Below are 10,000 nucleotides of genomic sequence, written 5' to 3'. Positions count from 1 at the left end.
TCGAGTATCTCTGCAGTATTACTCGGGTATCTCTGCAGTATTACTCTAGTATCTCTGCAGTATTACTCTAGTATCTCTGCAGTATTACTCTAGTATCTCTGCAGTATTACTCGGGTATCTCTGCAGTATTACTCTAGTATCTCTGCAGTATTACTCTAGTATCTCTGCAGTATTACTCGAGTATCTCTGCAGTATTACTCGAGTATCTCTGCAGTATTACTCTAGTATCTCTGCAGTATTACTCGAGTATCTCTGCAGTATTACTCGAGTATCTCTGCAGTATTACTCTAGTATCTCTGCAGTATTACTCTAGTATCTCTGCAGTATTACTCTAGTATCTCTGCAGTATTACTCTAGTATCTCTGCAGTATTACTCGAGTATCTCTGCAGTATTACTCGAGTATCTCTGCAGTATTACTCGAGTATCTCTGCAGTATTACTCGAGTATCTCTGCAGTATTACTCGAGTATCTCTGCAGTATTACTCGAGTATCTCTGCAGTATTACTCTAGTATCTCTGCAGTATTACTCTAGTATCTCTGCAGTATTACTCTAGTATCTCTGCAGTATTACTCTAGTATCTCTGCAGTATTACTCTAGTATCTCTGCAGTATTACTCTAGTATCTCTGCAGTATTACTCTAGTATCTCTGCAGTATTACTCTAGTATCTCTGCAGTATTACTCTAGTATCTCTGCAGTATTACTCTAGTATCTCTGCAGTATTACTCTAGTATCTCTGCAGTATTACTCTAGTATCTCTGCAGTATTACTCTAGTATCTCTGCAGTATTACTCTAGTATCTCTGCAGTATTACTCTAGTATCTCTGCAGTATTACTCGAGTATCTCTGCAGTATTACTCTAGTATCTCTGCAGTATTACTCGAGTATCTCTGCAGTATTACTCGAGTATCTCTGCAGTATTACTCTAGTATCTCTGCAGTATTACTCGAGTATCTCTGCAGTATTACTCTAGTATCTCTGCAGTATTACTCTAGTATCTCTGCAGTATTACTCTAGTATCTCTGCAGTATTACTCGAGTATCTCTGCAGTATTACTCTGGTATTACTCTAGTATCTCTGCAGTATTACTCTGGTATTACTCTAGTATCTCTGCAGTATTACTCGAGTATCTCTGCAGTATTACTCTAGTATCTCTGCAGTATTACTCTAGTATCTCTGCAGTATTACTCTAGTATCTCTGCAGTATTACTCTAGTATCTCTGCAGTATTACTCTAGTATCTCTGCAGTATTACTCGAGTATCTCTGCAGTATTACTCGAGTATCTCTGCAGTATTACTCGAGTATCTCTGCAGTATTACTCGAGTATCTCTGCAGTATTACTCTAGTATCTCTGCAGTATTACTCTAGTATCTCTGCAGTATTACTCGAGTATCTCTGCAGTATTACTCGAGTATCTCTGCAGTATTACTCTGGTATTACTCTAGTATCTCTGCAGTATTACTCTAGTATCTCTGCAGTATTACTCTAGTATCTCTGCAGTATTACTCGAGTATCTCTGCAGTATTACTCTGGTATTACTCTAGTATCTCTGCAGTATTACTCTGGTATTACTCTAGTATCTCTGCAGTATTACTCGAGTATCTCTGCAGTATTACTCTAGTATCTCTGCAGTATTACTCTAGTATCTCTGCAGTATTACTCGAGTATCTCTGCAGTATTACTCGAGTATCTCTGCAGTATTACTCTAGTATCTCTGCAGTATTACTCTAGTATCTCTGCAGTATTACTCGAGTATCTCTGCAGTATTACTCTAGTATCTCTGCAGTATTACTCTAGTATCTCTGCAGTATTACTCGAGTATCTCTGCAGTATTACTCTAGTATCTCTGCAGTATTACTCGAGTATCTCTGCAGTATTACTCTAGTATCTCTGCAGTATTACTCGAGTATCTCTGCAGTATTACTCTAGTATCTCTGCAGTATTACTCTAGTATCTCTGCAGTATTACTCGAGTATCTCTGCAGTATTACTCTAGTATCTCTGCAGTATTACTCTAGTATCTCTGCAGTATTACTCTAGTATCTCTGCAGTATTACTCGAGTATCTCTGCAGTATTACTCGAGTATCTCTGCAGTATTACTCTAGTATCTCTGCAGTATTACTCGGGTATCTCTGCAGTATTACTCTAGTATCTCTGCAGTATTACTCGAGTATCTCTGCAGTATTACTCGAGTATCTCTGCAGTATTACTCTAGTATCTCTGCAGTATTACTCTAGTATCTCTGCAGTATTACTCTAGTATCTCTGCAGTATTACTCTAGTATCTCTGCAGTATTACTCTAGTATCTCTGCAGTATTACTCTAGTATCTCTGCAGTATTACTCTAGTATCTCTGCAGTATTACTCTAGTATCTCTGCAGTATTACTCTAGTATCTCTGCAGTATTACTCTAGTATCTCTGCAGTATTACTCTAGTATCTCTGCAGTATTACTCTAGTATCTCTGCAGTATTACTCGAGTATCTCTGCAGTATTACTCTAGTATCTCTGCAGTATTACTCTAGTATCTCTGCAGTATTACTCGAGTATCTCTGCAGTATTACTCTAGTATCTCTGCAGTATTACTCGAGTATCTCTGCAGTATTACTCGAGTATCTCTGCAGTATTACTCGAGTATCTCTGCAGTATTACTCGAGTATCTCTGCAGTATTACTCTAGTATCTCTGCAGTATTACTCGAGTATCTCTGCAGTATTACTCGAGTATCTCTGCAGTATTACTCGAGTATCTCTGCAGTATTACTCGAGTATCTCTGCAGTATTACTCTAGTATCTCTTCAGTATTACTCGAGTATCTCTTCAGTATTACTCGAGTATCTCTGCAGTATTACTCTAGTATCTCTTCAGTATTACTCGAGTATCTCTGCAGTATTACTCGAGTATCTCTGCAGTATTACTCTAGTATCTCTGCAGTATTACTCTAGTATCTCTTCAGTATTACTCGAGTATCTCTGCAGTATTACTCGAGTATCTCTGCAGTATTACTCTAGTATCTCTGCAGTATTACTCTAGTATCTCTGCAGTATTACTCTAGTATCTCTGCAGTATTACTCTAGTATCTCTGCAGTATTACTCGAGTATCTCTGCAGTATTACTCGAGTATCTCTGCAGTATTACTCTAGTATCTCTGCAGTATTACTCTAGTATCTCTGCAGTATTACTCTAGTATCTCTTCAGTATTACTCTAGTATCTCTGCAGTATTACTCTAGTATCTCTGCAGTATTACTCTAGTATCTCTGCAGTATTACTCTAGTATCTCTTCAGTATTACTCGAGTATCTCTGCAGTATTACTCTAGTATCTCTGCAGTATTACTCTAGTATCTCTGCAGTATTACTCTAGTATCTCTGCAGTATTACTCTAGTATCTCTGCAGTATTACTCTAGTATCTCTGCAGTATTACTCTAGTATCTCTGCAGTATTACTCTAGTATCTCTGCAGTATTACTCTAGTATCTCTGCAGTATTACTCTAGTATCTCTGCAGTATTACTCTAGTATCTCTGCAGTATTACTCTAGTATCTCTGCAGTATTACTCGAGTATCTCTGCAGTATTACTCTAGTATCTCTGCAGTATTACTCTGGTATCTCTGTAGTATTACTCTAGTATCTCTGCAGTATTACTCTAGTATCTCTGCAGTATTACTCTAGTATCTCTGCAGTATTACTCTAGTATCTCTGCAGTATTACTCTAGTATCTCTGCAGTATTACTCTAGTATCTCTGCAGTATTACTCTAGTATCTCTGCAGTATTACTCTAGTATCTCTGCAGTATTACTCTAGTATCTCTGCAGTATTACTCTAGTATTACTGAGTGTTTTCTGTCCATAGGGAACTTCCTCACAGGTGGAGTTGGAAACAGCTGGCTGGACATTTACTGCTTAAAGGGTCAGTTTACTTCTTCTACTGATTTACTGAATGAACTTATTTCTTCTTCTGCTGATTTATTTATTAGTTGTGTGTGTGTGTGTGTGTGTGTGTGTGTGTGTGTGTGTGTGTGTGTGTGTGTGTGTGTGTGTGTGTGTGTGTGTGGTCCTCAGGTTAACAGCTGTGGTGGCTCTTCCTTTCTACTGTGCGAGCCTCATAGAGACCGTCCAGGTGATTGTTTGACTCAAATCTTTAGTTTGGAGCTCTGATCGGCTGTCTGGTTCTTTGAATCGGCTTCATTTGTCGGAGTCTGCTGCACATTTCATATTTGCTCGTTGTTCCTCCTCAGAGTGAGATCGTCCGTGACGACGCGTCGTCCGGGCTGCTGGATTGCGTCCGTGAAGGTTTGACTCGTCTGTTGGGCGTCGGCGCTCCTCACAGTCACCGTCTGCTTCCTCTCAGCTCTCTGCTGCTTCCCACCGCGCTGCACGCCGTCCTGCGCTACGCCATCGCCGCCTCCGTCCAGCGGGCGGCGCTGTGGTTCCACCAGCGAGGAAGGAAGCAGCGCGCCGACCCGTCCGACCCGCTGGACGCCTACTTCCCCGAGTTGGCGGCGGCGTGGGCGGGGTCTCTGGTGGCCGACGTGCTGCTGTTTCCTCTGGAGACGGCGCTGCACCGCCTCAGCCTGCAGGGAACGCGCACCATCATCGACGCCACCGACGGCGTGGTCGCCCTGGGTAACGTGGGCAGCCCGCTGGTGCTGCCAGTCAACTCTCAGTACGACGGCTTCTCCGAATGTCTGCACGCCATCCGCCGCAAGGAGGGAACCGCCGGATTCTACCGCGGCTTCGGAGCGCTGGCGACGCAGTACGCGCTGCACGGGGCGCTGCTCGCCGCCGCCAGGACGCTGCTGAGGCTGCTGCTGCTGGAGGGGGGGGGCAGCTAGTTACCACGGAGACGCAGCTTCACTTCCAAAGTTCAAGTTACTTCTGTCACCATGACAACGAAAAAATTCAGTTTCTCTTTACAACGAGGAAAGTGTTAAAACCACGTTGTAACACGTCGTTATGACACCTGTTGTAACAGTGAGTCATCACACGTCGTAATGACTCACACTTCTGCTGTTTCTCCTGCAATCGCATCATATTTCCTTCATGTTTAGCCTAGCTTAGCACAAAGACTGGAAGCGTTAGCGTAGCTCCATCAAAACAAAAATAAATCCACTTTCCAACAACACAAGGTCGGCTTCACATGTCGACTCTGAACGTTAGTGTCACGTCGTGATGTCACTTCCTGCCTTCAAACCAAATGTCATTGTGTGTTGCCATGGAAATGCAGTGTCACTTCCTGTGCAAGCATGACCTCATGACCCCGTGGTGAAAGTAAACATAATAGAAGTACTGACATGAATACCTTCAGAGTAAAACACCAACAACAGCTGATTTAAAGAAACGTGAAGCCACTTTTTATTTGTATAAAGTTGTAAAAATGGAAAATCTATTAAAAGAAATTTAGCGTTCGATTTAATATGTGATCCATAAATATTCCATCCAAGATTGATCAGTTAAATCAGAGACTGTTTATTGATTTTTCAAAATAAATGTTTGGAAAATCAGTGGAAGATTTTCAACAGTTATTCAAAGTGTATCTTTTTAAAATCACTGAGCCTGCCCTTGTTCATGTTTTGTTGTAAATGTTGAAACTGTCGCAGAAAAATAAAATCTGAACTTAAAAATGTGTTTTCACTTAAAATAAAACAAAATGGGTTCTCGTGGTGTTGTGGAATATTTCTATGAAAAGTCGGGAGAAGAGTGTCAAAGTGTTATCAAATCAATGTCAAATGAAACAGAGTCTGGATGAACGATCAAAGTTGTAATAGTCAATTTATTTGCTTGCAAGCAAAGAGAACACAGTCTCACAGACACATCACGTCATCTGCAGGAGGTTCTCTGAATAACAGTCAGATACACGGACATTCATACTCAGCCAGGTGCTTCCTTTGATTGGGTCACTGACCTCATCAAAGAGTTCAGATACAAGAAATACAGTCTGAAGCCTGTTTTACATCACACATCACATACACACACAGAGGGTCATGCTCATCAGGAAGTTCCGTAATCTAGACCTCTGTGTGTCGCCGTCTTTGAAGACAGAAACAATGCACAGGAAACCCGATAAGATAACATAACAAATAACAAGACACCTGGATGCAAAACGGATAGAATCATCTACTCAAATAGGTTTTGTGCCTGCACTTTTAAAGACTTACATTCTTCAATCCTAAAGCATAAGACGAGGACATATTTTCCCATAACAGTGGAGACGAAGCTTCTTGGTCAATTTAATCAACAACTAAAAGATCATTTATACAAATACAGTTGACTATACACGTCACCACAACAAGGAATAACGTTACATGTTCAAAAGGTTACTGTGTAGTTTATTGGTTTGACATAATTGAAAATGATCTTTTATGATTTTTTGGTTAGTAATTGTTTTACTTATTCCAGACAAGTTATGTATTAATGATTATTTTTAATGACTATCAATGTATTTTCATTTTATTTATTATATTTCCCTTTTTATTGAAATGATTCCCTTAAAAAATCTATACATTTAAAAATGTTTTTTTTTATCATTTACCAGTTTAAATTAAACTTAATATTTATGTTATTTATATTTTCCTGATTCAAACGGAACCTTCGTCCTCAGAGCGGAACCGTAATGTGAGCACTCGTTGTTTACAGTCGGACTCTGTTGCGCGGTGCCCCGCCATGTGTTGTCTCTCTCGGTTCAGCTCCGTCTCTCCGGTTCGTTGGTCCGTTTGTTAGTTGTCGTGTTTATTCGGTGAACCCCTCCGTTACTACCGGACATGTCGAGCGGCGGCAGCTCTTTGTTCTCCGGGTTCCGGGTTCTGGGTCTTTATTCCAACCACGTGCCGCACGCGCTCCGGTACCACAAGAAGCACCGCGAATTCTACGTGGTGACGGCCGTCGGTCAGTGTTTCCACACGTACAACGTAAGACACTTTATTTACTGTCGATTAAAGTCTGTGTGTGTGTTTATAACGTGTTTGTCCTCTGACGGCTCCCGTACAGACAGACAACATCGGCTTTCTCTCCTCGCCTGTCTGTCTCCTAGCCTGTCTGTCTCTGTCTCCTCGCCTGTCTGTCTCTCTGTCTCCTCGCCTGTCTGTCTCTCTGTCTCCTCGCCTGTCTGTCTCTCTGTCTCCTCGCCTGTCTGTCTCTCTCTCCTCGCCTGTCTGTCTCCTCGCCTGTCTGTGTCTGTCTCCTCGCCTGTCTGTCTCTCTGTCTCCTCGCCTGTCTGTGTCTCTGTCTGTCTCTCTGTCTCCTCGCCTGTCTGTCTCTCTGTCTCCTCGCCTGTCTGTCTCTCGCTCCTCACCTGTCTGTCTCTCTGTCTCCTCGCCTGTCTGTCTCTCTGTCTCCTCGCCTGTCTGTCTCTCTGTCTCCTCGCCTGTCTGTCTCCTCGCCTGTCTGTCTCCTCGCCTGTCTGTCTCCTCGCCTGTCTCTCTCCTCGCCTGTCTGTCTCTCTCCTCACCTGTCTGTCTCTCTGTCTCCTCATCAACAGTGTGTGTGTGACATGAATAATTCAGTATTTTCTGAATTCAGTTCATGAATATTATTTTAAACCGTTAAAAGTATGTTGACTGACGAGTCCATCAATGTATTGATTGGCTGATTGATGTATTGATTGATGTATTGATTGATTGGTTGATGTATTGATTGGTTGATTGATGTATTGATTGATTGATGTATTGCTTGATTGATGTATTGATTGATTGGTTGATGTATTGATTGGTTGATGTATTGGTTGATGTATTGATGTATTGGTTGATGAATTGGTGTATTGATTGGTTGATGTATTGATTGGTTTATGTATTGATTGGATGATGTATTGATGTGTTGGTTGATGTATTGATTGATTGGTTGATGTATCGATTGATTGATGTATTGTTTACTTCCAGGTGAACCGGTTGGGGATCGTTGCTGTCAGTGAGTACATTTCAATATATTTAAACTGATCCACTATGATGCTGCTGAGAGCTCTGCTCTTTGATTGGCTGCTGTGTTGTGATGTAACATGGTGGTTTCCTAGGTAACAGCCTGTCTGATGACATCAGCTGTGTGGCAGCAGACAGGATGTTGGTGTTCGCCGCCGCCGGGCGACTTATCAGCGCCTTCGCCCGCAACAAGGAGGTCAGAAAACTTTATTTAAAAACATAATTCAACAAACTATAACAAAAATAAAAATAAAGTATTTTGAGCCACTTTGCTCTCCGTACAGGTAGTGATGCGTTACCATGGACACAAACAGGAAGTGCGTCTGCTGCTTCCTCTGGGTGATCAGCTGATCTCGGCCGATGGCGGCGGCGATGTCATCGTGTGGGATGTTCAGGAAGGAGGTAAGGAGGCGGGGCTTCACGTGTTTTCTCCAGTTTCCTTCTTTTGCCCCTTATTGTTACCCATCATGCCTTGCTCTCTCTCTCTCTCTCTCAGACGTCTACCTGCGGCTGCAGTTCGACTCCGCCACCTTCGACGTGTCGGCCATGATGCACCCCAGCACCTACCTGAACAAGGTGCTGCTGGGAAGCTCCCAGGGTGCACTGCAGCTCTGGAACGTCAAGACCAGGTGAGCGTGTTAGCGTGTTAGCATCCGGGCTAACGGCTCACTCAGCTTTTATTGTGAAACACCTGAAGGGTAAAAAATAAATAAACGGTAGTAGTACTACAGTCTTAGTTGTACTCAACTGTACAGTGGTGGTAGTACTCTCAAGACTCGTAGCAGTATATACAGCAGTAGTATTATCATATAAAGTAGAAGACTAGCAGAATTAGTATTTGCAGTTGTACTATCAGAGGTGTCGGTGTTACTGTGTTTTAATATCGGCGTGTTTTAATATCGGCGTGTTTTAATATCTGCGTGTTTTAATATCTGCGTGTTTTAATATCGGCGTGTTTTAATATCGGCGTGTTTTGATATCTGCGTGTTTTGATATCTGCGTGTTTTGATATCGGCGTGTTTTAATATCGGCGTGTTTTGATATCTGCGTGTTTTGATATCTGCGTGTTTTAATATCGGCGTGTTTTGATATCTGCGTGTTTTGATATCGGCGTGTTTTGATATCTGCGTATTTTGATATCTGCGTGTTTTAATATCTGCGTGTTTTAATATCGGCATGTTTTAATATCGGCGTGTTTTAATATCGGCGTGTTTTAATATCTGCGTGTTTTAATATCGGCGTGTTTTAATATCTGCGTGTTTTAATATCTGCGTGTTTTAATATCGGCGTGTTTTTGTCTTCAGTAAACTGTTGTTCACGTTCTCCGGCTGGTCAGCTGGAGTCACAGTTCTGCAGCAGGTCAGTTAATCATGAAAACAGATAATTAAGACGAATGAAGGATTTGTTTCTATAAACAAATTGTACATTATTATTGTAACATCTTTTTTTATATATATGTATCTTATTGTTGTATTAAAATCTGTTAAATGTACAAAATATTAAATGAATTCCTATGTTTTAATGTATTTTAAATACATTTTAATTTGAAATGTTCATGACGAATAATTTTAACTTGAACACATTTTAAATAAAGTTAAAATTAATTGAATGTTATTAATTACGTGCTTTTATTAATACATTTTTATTTGTTTAATAATACATTTTCCCAGAGTCCTGCAGTGGACGTAGTTGGCGTCGGCACGGCGACGGGACGCATCATCATTCACAATATTCGATTGGACGAGACGCTGATGAGCTTCACGCAGGACTGGGGACCAATCAGCTCGCTCGCTTTCAGAACAGGTGGAGATATTATTATTATTATTCGTATAATATATTACCATAATATATATATTAGTACAGTAATATTCTTCATGATTAGTTGTTGTTAAAACATATTTGGTTGGAAGCTTCTGTCTCTCAGTTCCATTCTTGAATAAATTCAAATAACTTTATTGACACGAACGACAACATGTCTCCGCTCTCTGTCCGTCAGACGGTCCTTCCATCGTGGCGTCCGGCAGTCCTCAGGGCCACATTGCATTCTGGGACCTGGAGCGCCGTCAGCTGGTCACTCAGCACAGACACGCCCACA

At 41.5% G+C, this 10,000-nt stretch overlaps 2 protein-coding genes across 3 annotated transcripts in view; both read left to right on the top strand.

Moving 5' to 3' along the window:
• The window catches only part of slc25a46 (solute carrier family 25 member 46), a 10,150-nt gene extending 4,537 nt beyond the window's left edge, over positions 1 to 5,613 (top strand). For both annotated transcript variants that reach the window (XM_079289031.1, XM_079289032.1), the window contains exons 7-9: positions 3,849 to 3,905; positions 4,058 to 4,115; positions 4,234 to 5,613. In XM_079289031.1, coding sequence (XP_079145157.1) covers positions 3,849 to 3,905; positions 4,058 to 4,115; positions 4,234 to 4,830 — 712 coding nt within the window. In that variant the 3' untranslated portion in view covers positions 4,831 to 5,613. The remainder of the gene's footprint in view (positions 1 to 3,848; positions 3,906 to 4,057; positions 4,116 to 4,233) is intronic.
• Positions 5,614 to 6,652: 1,039 nt separating this feature from the next.
• The window catches only part of wdr36 (WD repeat domain 36), a 25,821-nt gene continuing 22,473 nt past the window's right edge, over positions 6,653 to 10,000 (top strand). The window contains exons 1-8 of the mRNA XM_079289247.1: positions 6,653 to 6,903; positions 7,870 to 7,897; positions 8,001 to 8,101; positions 8,190 to 8,307; positions 8,402 to 8,534; positions 9,210 to 9,264; positions 9,576 to 9,708; positions 9,902 to 10,000. The exon at positions 9,902 to 10,000 is cut by the window's right edge and continues 77 nt beyond it. Of these exons, the coding sequence (XP_079145373.1) occupies positions 6,757 to 6,903; positions 7,870 to 7,897; positions 8,001 to 8,101; positions 8,190 to 8,307; positions 8,402 to 8,534; positions 9,210 to 9,264; positions 9,576 to 9,708; positions 9,902 to 10,000 (814 nt within the window). The 5' untranslated portion in view covers positions 6,653 to 6,756. The remainder of the gene's footprint in view (positions 6,904 to 7,869; positions 7,898 to 8,000; positions 8,102 to 8,189; positions 8,308 to 8,401; positions 8,535 to 9,209; positions 9,265 to 9,575; positions 9,709 to 9,901) is intronic.

The sequence above is a fragment of the Melanostigma gelatinosum genome (assembly GCF_949748355.1).
Source record: "Melanostigma gelatinosum genome assembly, chromosome: 18".
NCBI lineage: Eukaryota > Metazoa > Chordata > Actinopteri > Perciformes > Zoarcidae > Melanostigma > Melanostigma gelatinosum.
The sequence above is the reverse complement of the archived record's forward strand: the minus strand, read 5'-3'. Positions and strand labels throughout refer to the sequence as shown.